Below are 17,348 nucleotides of genomic sequence, written 5' to 3' on the forward strand. Positions count from 1 at the left end.
CTGAGGACAGGGCTGCGGCTTTCTGGTTTTCCTCTGCATCTTGACCTGGAGACATCAAATGGAATTCAGCGTTTTGATAACTAACCTGTGCTAGTGGTGGAAAAAACTACCAGCTCACTACCATAACAGTCACACAGCTCTCCTTTACCAATATTAAATATTATGCCATGCTATCCAACAGATAGTCTATAGCAGCGCCGAGATCGAAAAGTGGCTTTTGGTATGCCAGGTCAGCAGCGGTTTATGTTATTCCGTAGTTCCATGTTCAAGCATTGCCGTTTCCGTGTAAATAAACGGCTTCTAGAGTAGTCACATGTTGTCGGGGCTGAACTCAACCCTGCAGTTGCTTGCAAACTTTTGGAAGAAACCAATTGGCTACTATAATATAATAAGGATATAATAAGAATAAGAATAACAGCCTAATAAAATACAATAAAAAACATGTCCAAAATCTGGTGTGGCATGTTCAAGCACCAGCTTGATGGGCATGACAACTGCAGGGATTGGATACAATGACATTGTCAACTACTGTATTAGCGTACTAATTTTGAGGAGATGTAGGTGGCGTCATCTTGAGTCTGGTACAAAGAGGACAGAATGTAGGGAAACAGTGGAGTCCAGACTTCCGCTCCTGCATGATGGGAGGGAGGTCAAGTTTTTCAGCGTAGAGCAGAGATGTAGGGAAACAGTAGATGGATGAATCCAGAAGTAGGCGGTAATGCAACATAAAGGATGCCAACTGCCATAAAACACCACAGAAGAAGAAGCGTAGCCTACTAATTTTGATTCATAGCCTATCTGTGGGACACTCCTATTATTTGCAGCAATTTCTTTAATTTATTTTGTTTAGCTGTTGGAATAGCAGCTGAATGCAGGTATACCCAGTGTTAAATAAAAAAAAAGTGAATTGTTTAGTGTGTGTGTGTGGGGTGGGGTCAGGGGATGGTCGGTCACGGAGATAGGTGAGTGGGGAGCAGGGGACAGAAAGGTTAATTAGCATAATTTTGCTCCATATAGCCTATGTGTTTATCTCCCACCACTTCACCCCTGCATATGTGCTTATTGACTCTATTCTGCTTTGTAGACTACGAAGAACATATGCACCAAATTATCATTTGTCAAAAATGTTGATTATTTTTCCAACGTAGCCTTCTGCTCTGGGTACCAATTATCATAATGGCTGCTTGACCCCGCTCACCACCACCAACCTCACACACGCACACGCACGCACACACACACACACACACACACACACACACACACACACACACACACACACACACACACACACACACACACACACACACACACACACACACACACACACACACACACACACCACGGCGCGGTGCACTTGCTCCGCTCCTCTCTGAACCCTCCTTCCCACGATCCGCCCACCATCTCGGGGTCTGGAGTCACGTGTTCCACCGCCTAGTTGTCTCTGTGTGAGCCGACACACCACAAATCAAAATCACCCAGCAGCACCCGGCGGAGAGAGAGAGAGACGAGAACGCGAGAGGCGCACACGGCCAGAAGCGACTATATGGTGAAGGTTTAAAAGCAATGCGGGGATTTGAGATGCGCTCTCTACCGTCGTCAGAGGAGGATTATTCCAATGCATCTGAACGGGACGGGAGATGAGATTCCCGCTGGTGAAGGGACCCTCCTCTTCTGATCCAAACAGTCCGCCTGTGAGCCGGGGGGGTTCGGGCTCGTACGGGACACGGGGCGCACAGCTCACAGCCGCTCCGCTTGAACTGTGGATTGAAGGACCTTTGCTTATTTCTTTATACTAAAACCTGCTGGAGGTCTGGGGGTGCACAAAGGGAAGGGCGGCCGAGCGGTAGTCTTCACCATGAGGGCTGTTTCAGCAAACTTACTGGCGCTGCTCTTTTTGTGCGCCTGTGCCAGTGTCTTCTACGTCTGGAACGCACTGGAGAGCCGGCTGGAGCGACACAAACGCAGGTTATCGTTACCGGGCTCGGGCTCTTTTCACCCCGGTCCATCCACGGACCTCTCCTCCAAAACTTTCCGGGCTTTGCTCGCTGTCCCAGCGGCACAAAGACCGCACTTGGGGGGCAGACTCGAGGTTCACAATCTCACTGTTGTACGAGGTCGAGCTGTCTCTGTAGGAAGTCGAGATTACCATATGAATGTGGATAACAAGAGGTCAACGCAGCGGGGGGGCCCGGTCAAGTCAGGCGCCCCGGTGGAGGATGGGATATTTTGGAGTGAGTGGCTGGAAGACCTCCTCCCTGTCGGCTTCACGGAGGAATATGCCCGAGCTTGGCGAGAGAGAGCCCGGGTACAACGGGTAGTGAAGCTAGAGCCTGGATGCGGCAGGATATCCAACCAGCTCGCCACTTTTGCGGACGGGACCAAAGCGTGCGTGCGTTACGGGATAAACGCGGATCAAGTGCAAGGAGAAACTTTGACATATTACCTTGCTGGTTTGCTCGGCATCACCAACCTGCCGCCTCTGATACTGGCCCAGCTGAATGCTGACGGTGAACAATGGGCGTCTGTGAGGAGGAGGATAGGCGGTCTACAGTGGAGCGAGCGGGCCGTGGTGTCTCTCACCGAGTGGCTCTCCAACCTGACCGGAGTGGTGACACCTGCGCCGCTCCGACAGGAGAGCAACGGGCTGCGTCCTCTGCCGGAGGAGCTGCGGAACAAGACGCAGGCGGAGCTGCTGGAGCTGATGCAGTGGAGCGACCTGATCATGCTCGACTACCTGACGGCCAACTTCGACAGACTGGTGAGCAATCTGTTCAGCCGGCAGTGGGACCCGCGCGTCATGGAGAGGGACACCAACAACCTGCTCAGGACGCCCCGCGGCGACCTCGTGTTCATAGACAACGAGGCGGGACTGGTGCACGGGTACCGAGTGCTGAACATGTGGGAGAGGTACCACAGCACCGTGCTGGGCTCCCTGTGCGTGTTCAGGAGAAGGACCACGCAGCGCCTGGTGGAACTGCACAGGCGCAGAGATTCCAGGGCCAGGCTGCTGGAGCTCTACAGAGACAGCGAGCCTTTGTCCCCACAGTTAGGCTTTCTGTCAGACGAGCACGCCGGGGTTCTGCAGGACAGGATAGACAGACTATACAAACACATAGTGCACTGCAAAGGAAAGTATTCAGCGGGACTCCTGTAAGAGCAAGTGATGGGTTTCTCTGCCGAGTATGAAGCTATTGGCACACCTGTGCTGTGCTAAAGTGATGCGCATTTATTGTGTTGAATATCCAGCTGAACTACCTCTTGTGAATACAATGCGTTGCCTACTTTATAAATATGAACATTTGGCATTATGTTTATAAGCTCCCCGCAGAGAAGGTCGTTTTTCACTTGTCTTTCTTCTATTCACTCCACTACTCACCTAGTGCTGATTCATGTATTGGTGATAGGATTTGGGTCATAACGGACTGTCATTATGAGTTGGCTTCTCTCTCTGTTCAGTTATCCTAATGATACACTCCTAAGCCTTAACATGAGTAGACTCTTGAATACTATTTTCCTTCATATGTTGGCACATATCTGTCTCACTTTTTATAGCAAATCTTTTGCACAATCAATTGTCATAGCAAGCACCTGCGCTCATGCAATTATGTTTTGATTGTATATTCAGCCTTAATGTCATATATTATAGTGTAACATCCATTGTACATGTTGTAAGTATGTTGTAAATATTGTCTGCCAACCTGGTTTGGAAATTTGACTGCTCCACTAATTTAATGTGCATTGTAACATTCCAAATCCTGTCTTTTTTTTGATAAATATGTTGTAATTTAAGTTAACTGTGGTCACAATCATGTGTTTCTTATTGAATTCCTTCTCACTTCCTTACAATGGTCAAATATGTGCCTGTTCTGTGTGCAGCGCTGGCATTTTCTTTTTTTTATATAGCCTTCTGTACTTGTCCACTACAGTGCCTTCATTGTGCTGTAGAAATACCTCATACTGGCACCCTGTTACCCAGGAGCCATGATGTCAGCCACAGGCATGCTACCACATAGCCTGAGGCTCCAACTCTTGATAATCACACGTCATCGCAAAATGATACATTTTATGAGCAGAAGTGACATAATTCAAAAATATTTTCTTTCTGATTTTTGCCCAATTATAATTTGTCCCCATGCTGCCCTATTGGCTGCCCCGATCGCTGCTCCATCCTCTGCCGATCTGGGGAGAGCCGAGACTAGCACCATGCTTCCTCCGACACATGTGCCGTTGCCAGCCGCTTCTTTTCACCTGACAGGGGGAGCTTCACCGGCAGGACGTAGCACGTGGGAGGATCACGCTATTCCCACCAGTTCCCCTCTGCCCCGACCGGCCAGACGAGGCACTAGTGCAGCGACCAGGACACATATCCCCAATCCGGCTTCCCACCCTCAGGCACAGCCAATCGTACCTGTATGGACGCCCGACCAAGCCGGAGGTAACACGTGGATGTGAACCTGCGACCCTCGTGTTGGTAGGCAAGGAATCTCCCGCTACACTACCCGGACGCCCCATTCAAAAATCTCTTTAAGCGGCGGCGTCTGGGTAGTGTAGAAGTAAGTACTAGCCTACCAACACATACAGTATACTGTAGTAGACCCGGGTTCAATTCCCAGCAGCGGTACTTCTGGCTTGGTCAGATGTTCTTACAGACACAATTGGCCGTGTCTGCGGATGTGGTATGTGTCCTGGTCGCTGCTGCACTAGTGCCTCCCCTGGTCCATCGGGGCGCTTCAGGGGGGAGGGGAACTGGGGGGAACAGCGTGATTGTCCCATGCGCTACGTCCTGCCGATGAAACCCCTCGCTGTCAGGTGAAAAGAAGTGGTTGGTGACTACACATGTACTGGAGGAAACATGCTAGTCTACGGCTCTCCCCAGATCACCAGAGGGGGTGGAGCTATGACGGGGGCAGCAAGGGGAATTGGCCATGTACTTTTTTCCTTTTTTTGAGGGGGGGGGGGGGGGGCATTATTAACCCGCAAAAGAGTTTCCTATGTCAAAGCGTGTCTGTGGCTGCAAAGAATGGCTTGAAACTGGACACAATACAAAACATATTCATTATTCACATATACTCGTTAGACATGCTAGTAATGTAACGACATTGCATGGACTTGAATAGGTAATTTACTCAGTCTATCAAGTTGGTAAGCAAGCAGCCTCCCTACATGGATTGTAGCCAAGCAGCCAAGGCCACATCCCTCCTCATGGGAACTTTACTCTCAGAGGAGAGCTATGTTTACAGTTATTTGAAAAGGTTCGATTTATAACCGTGCACGGAATTTAAGAGCAGTGTGTAAAGTGTATACACCACCCTAAGGTCAGTTGTGTTATTGCCTTAGAGACACGTCACTGCAACACTCATTTCATTTCACTGACTTGCATGGAGGCATCTTTTCCTCATTAGTTCCACTTTGGGCCCGGCCGGGCCCGGCGCTGTGTCTGATCTGCTGGTTACACGTAGAGGCACATCAGAGCGGATCAGCGCTAGAAAACTTTTGAAGGTCTAATTCTTTCCAGAACCTCCCTCTACACTGCATCTCATCTGGTTTCCTTTATACCTTTAGTTGGTGGCCAACTCCAGGGCTTTTTAGTCACATTTGCACAGCTCCATAGAGGCAGACAGGCAGCGATGGATGAGATGTTTCTCCTGCAGACAGTTGTCGCCGGGCCTCTCAGCAGAAGCACAGGCCCGTGGCTTACAGTACAGTACGTGTGTCAGCGCCATCGATCTATGTTCCTCCCTGTTAGGTGGCGATTAGTGGCAGAGACGCAGCCGGCTGGACTTTAAGCAGGTGGAGCTGGAGGCTTTTTCCAGGCTAGCTGCCTGCTGCAGCTGTAGAGACTGCACCGATCGATATGTGTACTGGCTAGGGGAAAGCAGGTTACGTTAATGTGCTTGTCGCTGGATGTAGGGTGTGTGTGTGTGTGTGTGTGTATAGGAAGAAGAATGGTTGCAAGGCCCGTGCTTGCAGCTGGGCATCTTGTTCTAAGGCATGTCTGTCGATGCTAAACACTCCAGAGATTTACAGCTGCAGACACCAGGGATGATGTCAAAACAATGCTAAACTGAGGCCTGCATGTCTAAACCGGACCCACACCCCACCTCGTCCCCTCCTAAACACACCACTCCTCTGGAAAATGAAAGTTTCATTGGCTTAATTAGATTTTCTGTGGAAGAAAGTCATCTCTTGTTTTGTGTTTCTTTTTTCTTTCTTTTTTTTACTAGGGACCATGCCAGCTCTAATAGCACTAATGGTGGATATCAAAGGGGTTGCTGAACCACCCTTTAACTGCTCACATGTGTTCCTTGCTTACTCGTCCTGTCTGGCTTGCGTCAGCTCACCACACAGAGTTAACTCCTTCATCATACGTGACACGCTCCAAATCCTCGTGCGGCCGCCGATAGCAGCGGTGCTGCAGTATCTTATGATCTAATATATGCCAGTTAGGATTTGTTGTTCCATAGTGCACCAGTCAGCGTTGTGCGGTTTGCGGCTGACTCCAGATGGCCCTGCCGTCTATGTCAGTGTACTGGAACGCAGGCCAGGCACAGCCAGCGGCCCACAGCAGGCCTCAGCACAGATCCCAGGTAAGCAAGCCGATCCTCCTCCTCGCTTGTACACATTCCAGAGGCGCTGAGGGTGGATCTCCGTGGACACACAAGTGTGCGCGCGCACACACACACACACACACACACACATTCTCAGACAGACCAGACTCTTGCAAGCGAAAGGAGACACAGCTGTGTATATAAACCCAGTTGTCAGCGCTGACGCTTTTCACTTATTTGTTTTGTAACCTGCTCTCTCTCAAAGGCACCAAATTCTTGATTTGGATGAGACTCCGTTTTGTTTTTTTAATAATAGGCTATAGATATCACCAGTAGGTCATATTAAAAGCACATTATTCACATTGCTGCAGTGTTTTAACACCAAGCTCATTATCTCTGCCTGGAATGTCATCACCCAAAAAGCAGCACCCAGTAGGCTATCTAAATGTCATCATCCAAAAAGATATGCATAATTAAATCCAACTAATTTGCATGTTCTAAAGTACAAAAGACCGTTGGCGTTAACAGAAAGTAACAACTGGGTCTTTTCTGTCAGCTCCCAGGGGACTAGCTGACTTTTAGGCTGGTCCCTCTCCCAGCGGGACGTGCCACATGTGAGTGAACGGACATAACTGGCATTCTTTCATGGCTGCGCAGTGCAGGGAACTTCCTGCGCATGACTGAGTGATTCCATTATGAAACGCAGCACATACTTAGGGGGGGGGGGGAGTCACTTAGTCACAGCTGAGTGGGCACAGGCCATGAAGGGCAACCAGGGGGCTGTGGGACCAGGACCTGGGGGGAGCCAGGGGGCTGTGGGACCAGGACCTGGGGGGAGCGAGCGTGAGGCCTGCGGTGCTGCCAGGCGAGCTGGCAGGGAGCCCGGGCTCGTCCACACCAGAGGCGTGGGCACGGGGTCGGGGACCTTTGGGCGTCCTTTCTAAGTCTGTTCATGGGAAGAAGAGAAGGTGGTGAGTTACACTGGAGAGAGGGGGGCTGCATGGATGCCAGCTCTGAGAAGAAATCATGTTTTTTAAACACAATGACCTCCTCTGTTCTTCATCTCTGCATCCAATTCAATTTACAAATCAAATCAAGGTGTTTTGACTAGTCTGCATTAACTCCATGATGTTGATTTGACAATGGGAGTAATGAAAGCATCATGTGACTTTTTTAGGCTGGTCTGTTCACACAGGCTTGTGAGAAAGAGAAGGTGAGCTGGGGGTGGATGTGTCGAGACAAATATGAAAAAGAAGCAGTGCATGTGAGTGAGAAACAGATGGTGTTAGTGTGAGTCTCTCTGTGAGATCATATAAACATCTATGAAAGTGGTCCTCTCTCGAACAGAAGATTCCCCCTAAGCTCTGATGGCCTGTGTGTTCAGTCACTTGTATCTGGATTTTTTTTTTTTTTTTTTTGCATGGCTCCTCTGCCGGAGTATAATCCACACCGGGGGGCCAGACTCTCTCCAGCTGTTGTCCACTGCTGCAGTGCTTTCAGATTATGCTGATTGCATTGTATTCTATGGCAAAAGTCTGCTTACGTATTATCACTGAGCTAGCTCCTCTTTTCACTCAATCACGACTAAAGGTTACCAGTCAATAAGATCCTGGATGTGGTTTTTGCTGAAAAATAAATAAATATGCGATAACGTGCACAGCAAAGATAATTCATAAACATACCTATTCTTGCCTCTATTTATAGATTTAGAGAAATAATTGACTAAATTGCATGCATAAAATAATAGATACCGATCTGCATATTTCCATTATGCTATTTATGATGCAAGCGTTGTTCAACCTCCTTCTGGTTTCTATATATTCTCCCTCAATAGGATTTGCTTCATGCCAGTCATAGCATGCAGAGGAATAAATCCTGATTAATTCCACCACTTGAGTTGATTCCATCCTGTTGTGCTTCATCCCTCAAGCTGTGTCTCTAAATTGTTTGGAAGTCAAGAGTATACAGTCCCATAGCTGTTTATGGAAATGTCTAGAGAGCATAGCCTAAAGAAAGCCATAACCTTCACGCCTATACATCTGTATTTTTCATTATAAGGAGAAATAGGTCTGATGCTTTATTCCACAGCTTGTCAAACAGGCAGTGCAATATGTTGATGCTGTGAGCGATGATGGTCCTCTCTCCACACACCGTTATTAACAGCTCCGCTGAGATGAAAGACTGCACCTCCAGGTTTGTCTCACTAAACCCACAAAGTGAGTGAAAAGTTAAGTAAAAGGCAAACATTCAAGTCAACATGCACCTTGTTCTGACATTGTATCACATGTTCCGACGAACGCCCTGTTTTCGTTTACCTCACCCTGAAATTAGCCGGCCACGAATATTTCCAAACTCGTCACTTTTTCCCTTTCCCACTTGAGTTGAAACGAAACACAGCGTTTGATTGACACTTGCTGGGTTGTGATGTTCCTCTGGGTGATGCCTCTGTGCAGCCAGGGGACTTGTTTAGCGTCTCACTCATTTGCATCAAGCTTCATCTCTATGTAAATGTGAATTAGTATGCTTATGGAAATTACTTTTTGTGTGTGTCTTTTGCTAGAAAGAATAACCGATCGCATTCATGGTGAGATAATCTGTCTGTTGAATGTGTCTTATGGCCATCTGCACCTTGCTAAGCCCGTGGCCTTAATTCAGATATGTCTCTATGTAAATGTTGGGAAGGGATGTTATGATTCTCGCCCAATGCCAGACAAACATCTGATTGGTCCAAATTAGCTGGCTGGCTATATGGTCATGCCTGCTTAACGAGGATGAGGGGCTGACCTGTCTACAATCTGGAAAGACTATCAGCAAATGCTACGACGCCCCGAGCAAGCCTTTCATCTGTGATGCATCTTCTACATATCAATTCTAAATTTGCATTCATACAACTTGACTTTAGCTGGAAGGACAAATGGAAATATATGGCTGCTGTTCATACTAGGAACATTTGTGTGTAAAGTGGAGTTTGAGGTTTTGGTTCTTTTCAGTGATGTGACTGTGTCCTCAGGGCTTTGTCCTCTGATAGCTTGGTAGTGCGGAGAATCGATACGCAGAAGGGCAAGAGGACATGTGACACTTCATGACAAAATACCTCCTCCAGGATGCTGAAGCAGCACATTCACCTCCTTACAGCTGACCAGTAGCTCTCTGAAAGTTAGCGTTGGCTTGGAGGCTGCAGCCTTTTGAAGACGTGCGTGCGCTTACTTACAGTAGGCATTTTGAATGATAGCATCCGTTGGCTGTGCCGGCGCTCTGTAATTTGGTCATTTCTATGTAAATTGGGCTTTGTGCCGCCGCGCTACACTGTTGTACCTTACAAACGCTCCAGCTTGTCTTGTTCCGTTATGGCACAGTGTTACACTGAAATGATTAAAGCTCACGGTGAGGAGATGTCATGGCAGTCAGTCAGTCAGTCAGTCAGTCAGTCAGTCAGTCAGTCAGTCCGTCAATCAGTTAAGTAGATAGGTATAGGCAAAGAGTATTGATAGGAGAGGAGGGCACTCAGGCGTGCAGTGATGGAGATGGGCATAGAGACAGCCAGTCATTTTGGGCTGAGTCCAGGTGCTGGCCTGCCTCCATAGCAGGGATGAGAGGGATCAGCTCACTGGAGACACGCATTAGGGACTTTATGGCTGAGGCTGCAGGATCATTGTCTTTTGGACAAGATTGGACACGCCTTGTTGATAGGACTGCCAGGTATAAGAAACAGGACGCAGCAATGAGTACTACAAATTGTTTCACAGGCATATACATATAATTAAAACATGCTTTATGGCTACTCTATTTTTATGATATCCGAAATCTAGGGTAGAAATCTTGGTCGCAAACAATGCACGATGCATCTGTCCCTTTTCTCCTTGACAACAATTTCACCGACATTGAATTCACCTAGAAATCAGTTCCCCATGTTTATGCACACGCTAGCTGTCTCTCAGAGAAATCACTCTAGAGAGAGAGTAGCCAGTTCGCAGTCAGGCCAGTCAGCGATTTCTGTTTTTTTCTTCTTTTCTTTTGGGGTCAATTGTGTTACTTTGTGTTGGTATGCACACTATGAGAATCCTGCCTAACTCCCAAAGAGATTCCTTCACCTGTAACCCGACTCACCTCAAAGCAGAGGTCGGAGACATTCAGGCCTTCCCACGCCAGCAGCCACAACAATTATAGTGAGACAAGGGCAGGCGCGGCTCAGTGTGTGGAGCCTGAACACTCCACAACACCCTCGTATTACCGAAACCCACAGGGAGACAATGTGGGGTGTAGCGCTACACTTCCTCCCACAATGAGTGGCAATTCAAGTAGCCGAGCTTTGTGTTTTCACTCTATACTTTACATAACGCACATGCTTTGGCCAGTGACCTGAAGTGGAGAATGTGAGGATTCAATCATCTCTCAATGAGATAGAGACCCTGCATGAAATAGGCCACGCCCATCATGGGGGAAATAGCTCCGTTCACTCCCTTATGGCCCATTTCCACCGCAGGTAGTAGCGCGATCCCGCTCCGCTCGACTCGATAAATGGCCTCATTCCACCGGTAAAAACTGTCCCAGCCCGGGTTGATTTGGGGTTGAGTCGTGCTACTTTTTGTCCCTGCCTCGTCGGGGTTCTAGGGCTGCGAACCCGGTACCATACGGTGACGTGAAAACATTGTTGACGACTGATTGGTCAGGCAGAATCGTGTTTACTCTGTCTATCTACTGACTGTCAATGCAATGCTGCATACCAGTTTAGTGGGCTTACCTTCTCTTCTGTTATGTATATTTCCATCAGTCTTTTGTGTTGCTGCCTTCGCCTCTGGTGAAATAAAATCGTGGCGGTGGTTTCAATTGTTTTGAGAGTGAAAAAAGTCCGCTGCTCAGCCTTTGTAGTTGAGTGCAGCGCTCCGCTAGGCCGCAGGCGGGTCTTTGGTGAAGCCGCGGTCTTGCCTGGTGAGAGGCCGCCGGGGTACAGGCTTCACTCTGTAGCGCCTCTCCCGTCCCCGCGCAGTGCATGCCTGTGAGTTTGACTAACTACAAAGTGATATCCATTCTCCTGGCCGATTGTCACATTCGCCCATGTACACTGTAGGTCATTTAGAGGCACCAGTATTTCATAAACAGTTTAAAAGTGCTGTGGATGGATTTAATTGTAACGTTATGTTATAGCCTACTTCGGCTATAAGCAAAGGACAGATATGCGGTCGCTATGACGACCAGCTGTGGGCGGGGGCAGATGATCGGTGGTCGAAGCAGAACATCCATCGGGCCGAAACGAGTAGAGCCGACTGGTGACGAGCTGTGCAGGGCAGTAAAATGTGGTGGAAATGAGCCAATACACCAGCATCATTTTCCTTGAATTAAACATAGCTAAAAGCTGTTGTGTGGTGGGCTGCGCAGACAACAAATGTAAATAATCGCCAGTTAAAGTTAACGTTTTTTTGTACTCCTGAGCAAAACAAGGAAGCCATTGAGAATTGGCGAGAAGAAAAATAAGTAACTTTGTTATTGTACTAGGATTTTCCGGTATCTGTACTTTACTGGGTATTTATTTATTATTCTGACAACTTTTTTTAAACTTTTACTCCCTACATTTTAACACAAATATCTGTACTTTCTACTAATTACATTTCCAAAACAGGCTAGTTAATTTAGTTTTAATGCACGACGGACAAAAACCATAACGTCGTCTGTCTCTCTCGCCTCGCACTCTCCTGGCTTTCACACATACTGTGCATCTTTTGGTGGAAAAACCATATCACACAAATTATTAATCAAAGTATAGTCTTTATACATCTTAAAACATGTTTGGAGGGGATCTTTTAAGTTTAATAGTCTTTATATTAATATGACGTGCGTTTCAGTTAGCTTTGCACAGAAACAGCCGGTAGAAATACTTTACTTTTATACTTTTCAGAGCCTGTACTTTTTTTTAAACTTTTACTTGAGTAAACAAATTGAATCAGTACTTCTACTTTTACCACAGCAAGTAACTGTACTTCTACTAGTAAAGAATGTGGGTACTTTTCCCAATTGTGGCCACAGGACATTCAGAAAGCCCTATCACTTGGGGAATCAACAAGGTTGAATTCTAGCCAAACAAAAGGCTTGTTCATACTGTGGACGCCGCCCTTGTCTCACTTTTATAAGGTATCTCTCTGTTTACAATCGTCTCTCTGCCTCTCCCCCACTTTCTCTCGCTCTGTTTATAATTGTCTCTCTGTCTCTCCCTCACTTTCTCTCTCTGTTTATAATTGTCTCTCTCTCTCCCTCACTTTCTCTCTCTCATCCTCTCTGCCCCTTAATTTCCATCCTCTTTTCTCATTCCACATCAATTTGGCCTGTGCAAATATTGCCACTGTGAGATCCTGTGTGCATTGAGTGATTACGGAGGGGCCCTAATCATCCAGGCTGGTTACAAAGACATCTTCCACAAAATCAATGCCGCAGAATTGACTGAAAGCGAAACTAAATCTTTTTTAGGTTCCACTCTCCTTTGTATTATAGCGATCACTGCCACAGGGGAAATATCCGGCGTTTTCTCTCATTTTCATCTTGTCTCCTTTCATTTTTCCCTTCGATTTTTGAACCACCTCATTTATTCTATATCATTTAGCCTTTAAGAGGAAGAAAGAGGGGGTTTTATTGGACACTTGGGGGATAGGACTACATTCTTGAGATCAGATATAGGAGCCAATTGTTTTAATGGCAGAATTTATGCCCTCCTGTCAGGAAATGGACAGGCATAGAGATTGGCTGCGAGATCCAATGAGAAGGAAAACAGACATCTCCTGCAAGGACACATACAACAATAAATGTGATTTATTCATGTGTCCATTGACTTATACTAGGTAGGTGCCCCTGCCTTGCCTGTCACAGGGAAGGAATAGGGAGCATCAGCTGTGTCATCTTCATGGGTCTCCTCTAGATTCGTCAACACAACACACACACACACACACACACACACACACACACACACACACACACACACACACACACACACACACACACACACACGCGCGCGCACACACACGTAGTGGAGATGAACAAAAAGGCGATAGGCAAAGCGAGAGCTCAGAGAAGGGCGGGTCCCTGAATGGTGTAGGAATTACTTTATGTCTTTATTTATTTATATATTTTTGTCCTACTTTTGCACTTTGCACTTGTGTGGTGGGGTTTTCTGTAACGAATAGGGTCACAGCAGTGTTACGAGTCCATGGGAAAAGGAGTGCAAACAGGATTTTCTGCTCATGTGATGTGATCAATTATTTCTCCTTCAAAGTAATTGTAATCATATGGCAACACCGTGCAATAGAGAGGGCTAAAACAACACTCTATCCTCATGGACAGACAAAGATACACATGGGACATGGGAAGGTGTGCATCTGGCGTGTGCTGCAGGGTCCTAGGGCCGGGCAGATGCATGGGTGACTTTTAGAGCATGCAGGCTAAAGGAATGTGTGCTTGCTGTGCAGGAACGACAGAGCCAGGCCAGTTCACGACCTCTGCCATGTTCTGTTTATATAACCCTCATGATCTGTGTCTCTCTCTCTCTCTCTCTCTGTCTCTCTCTCTCTGTCTCTCTCTGCCACCCCCCAAACTCTCGCCATCTACATCCTTGTGATGTTTGTGCTGGACAAACAGGCAGGCCTGCAATCTGCTCATGTTCCCAGCTAGTAAAAAAGCTACACTGCCTGTCAGGTTGGGACACACCACTTTTCTATTACCCCCCATTTTATAATAATATAGACAAAACTCATGATCAAAATGATAGAGATGATAGATGATATGATAGATCAAAACTATGAAATAACACAAATGGAATTAAGCGGTGACCAGAAAGTGTTAAACAAATCCAAAACGATCTTATATTATTTTAGATTCTTTAAAGACCCCCTAAAGTCAAAAATCAGTTTTTCTTCATGTTCCTACAGTTGGATGTCTGAGCTTCACTGTGCAGAATGATGTTTCCACAATCATCTGCTGAAAGTGGAAAGTTTCTCTGAGCTCACTGAAAAGGCCGTTTTCAACAAGCAGGATTCGTGACATCACGAATCTTGGAGCCAATCCCTGTCCAGTATTCAGCAGTTAAAGCCCCAAAACATTCTTACTCCCAACTCGTCATAGACTGCAGATCGGTCAGTAACTTTGTCATCACTTTGTCATGAGTGAGAATGTGTTGAAAGCCTGTGTTGTATGCTGTGATTGGCTAGTTATGTTTTAGGGTGTATTCACACCTGTAGGTCGTTTGCTTTGTTCCGATTCAGGTACTTAATTGATACAATTGTTGCATTTGTGCCTTGGTTCGTTTGTGTTCACACAGCCACAAATGAAACGGTCCAAATAGTATTGTCAAACTTCCTGGATTGGCCAGCAGAGACTCTGATAGGCTAATAGCCTCTCGGGATGGACAAAATAATTCCCAGAGATTTTCCTATATGATTATAAAAATGTGTTTTGTTAGACCTACATTTTAGGCTATGTCGGGCGTCCGCCGTGCGAGGAGAGAGAGAGAGAGAGAGAGAGAGAGAGAAAGAAAGAAAGAAAGAGGGAGGGATCGGGAGAGAGAGAGAGGGAGAAAGTTCTTTATTTATTAATGTATGCTATGTAGCCTATGTAAGCCTATGTATTTATTTAGCCTATTTAGGCTATTGGGAATTTGGAGATAGAAGATCAAAGACCCTCGCAATTTCTGCTATTAGGCTACTATCACGGAGATGAGGATTAGCCGAGACATAGGCTATATGAACACCTGTCCTGTCAGGAATAAAATATTAATAAATAATTTAATAATAACGGACATTTCGAGGAAGACATGCAATCAGTCTGATTGTCTGATTGAACCAGACAATCTTATCACAAAGAAGGCTGGCTCTGATTACCACGATTTGTTTTCATTTATTGAATGGAGACCAGAGAGAGCGAGAGAGAGGGAGAGAGAGGGTGGTGTGCTGCGCAGCACACCGCACGCAAAATCCGTAGAGATTCAACACATTAACGTTGCTTCCCATGGTCCGAGGTAAGTTGATTGAGTTCAAACTGCTGATGTGATGATCCAAAAATCCCCCAAAGTTTATCGATGCAAGTCACAAGTCGCCAAAACAGGATCTGAAAGATGTTGTTTTTAAACGATAAAAATGTTCGTTCTTCAGGCCATTACGCACAGCGCAGCTGACTACGGCAGCTGGTTTATCCAAAAATGCGCACCGTTTACTGCTGTTGTGGCGGATCGAGGTCGGCTCACGTTCTCACCACAAACGAACCGCACCAGAGTTCGTTTGGAAGCGGACCGAGACCACCCTTTCTTGGCGATCTCGGTCCGCTTGTTTTGTCCCGCATCCGAGTGCGATTGCTGTGTTCACACTCCCCCAAACGAACCGCACCAAGGGGGAAAATGCTCTCCGTTTCGGAACAACTGCTCCAAACGAGATAGGTGTGAATACACCCTTAGATAACTGATTGGTTGCTTTGGATTTTTAAATGAGGCAGAAGGAGGGGAAGTCATTTTAAGGATTGTAACAAGATAGTTTAACCTTTTTTACAGGAAAAACCATCAGACTCAAATTCTTATTCATAGTAGAGTGTTTTATACACATTTTGAACAGAGCTGTTTCACATGCAGGCTAGGTGACCAGCAGAACAGAGCTGTTCCACATGCGGGCTAGGTGACCAGCAGAACAGAGCTGTTTCACATGTGGGCTAGGTGACCAGCAGAACAGAACTGTTTCACATGCGGGCTAGGTGACCAGCAGAACAGAGCTGTTTCACATGCAGGCTAGGTGACCAGCAGAACAGAGCTGTTTCACATGCGGGCTAGGTGACCAGCAGAACAGAGCTGTTTCACATGCGGGCTAGGTGACCAGCAGAACAGAACTGTTTCACATGCGGGCTAGGTGACCAGCAGAACAGAGCTGTTTCACATGCGGGCTAGGTGACCAGCAGAACAGAGCTGTTTCACATGCGGGCTAGGTGACCAGCAGAACAGAGCTGTTTCACATGCGGGCTAGGTGACCAGCAGAACAGAGCTGTTTCACATGCAGGCTAGGTGACCAGCAGAACAGAGCTGTTTCACATGCGAGCTAGGTGACCAGCAGAACAGAGCTGTTTCACATGCGGGCTAGGTGACCAGCAGAACAGAGCTGTTTCACATGCGGGCTAGGTGACCAGCAGAACAGAACTGTTTCACATGCGGGCTAGGTGACCAGCAGAACAGAGCTGTTTCACATGCGAGCTAGGTGACCAGCAGAACAGAGCTGTTTCACATGCGGGCTAGGTGACCAGCAGAACAGAGCTGTTTCACATGCGGGCTAGGTGACCAGCAGAACAGAGCTGTTTCACATGCAGGCTAGGTGACCAGCAGAACAGAGCTGTTTCACATGCGGGCTAGGTGACCAGCAGAACAGAGCTGTTTCACATGCGAGCTAGGTGACCAGCAGAACAGAGCTGTTTCACATGCGAGCTAGGTGACCAGCAGAACACATCCATCAGCCTCGTTGGCTGTCAACGTGTCAGCCTGCGTAGGTATAAGGAGGATACATGACCCCCCCCCCCCCCTCCGCCGTCCCCCCTCCATCCCCCCAGGTGCTCCCATAACTCACGGGGGCCTCAAATCCCAACGTGGGCATTCCTGAACTTCAGAGGCTTTCTGCCAGATGACAGACTGGATTTATGACTCGCTGACAGACAGTGGGAGGGAGGGAGGGGGAGGGGGAGGGGGGCGGAAGGTGATGGGGGCCACTTCAAAGAGGAGGAAGCGTCTGTTGTTGTTCCCCACTATGCTCTCTGCTGCATGCGTGCGTACGTACGCTCTCTGCTGCACGCGTG

The 17,348-nt window shown here is 47.3% G+C and overlaps 1 protein-coding gene across 1 annotated transcript; it reads left to right on the plus strand.

Moving 5' to 3' along the window:
• Positions 1–1,730: 1,730 nt before the first annotated feature.
• On the plus strand, positions 1,731–3,316 carry fjx1 (four-jointed box kinase 1). The gene has a single exon (XM_083654906.1). It carries the CDS (start codon positions 1,856–1,858, stop codon positions 3,152–3,154), a length of 1,299 nt encoding a protein of 432 aa, XP_083511032.1. The 5' UTR covers positions 1,731–1,855; the 3' UTR covers positions 3,155–3,316.
• Positions 3,317–17,348: the final 14,032 nt, after the last annotated feature.

This window comes from Poromitra crassiceps, assembly GCF_964638095.1.
Source record: "Poromitra crassiceps genome assembly, chromosome: 18".
In the NCBI taxonomy this organism is placed as follows: domain Eukaryota; kingdom Metazoa; phylum Chordata; class Actinopteri; order Beryciformes; family Melamphaidae; genus Poromitra; species Poromitra crassiceps.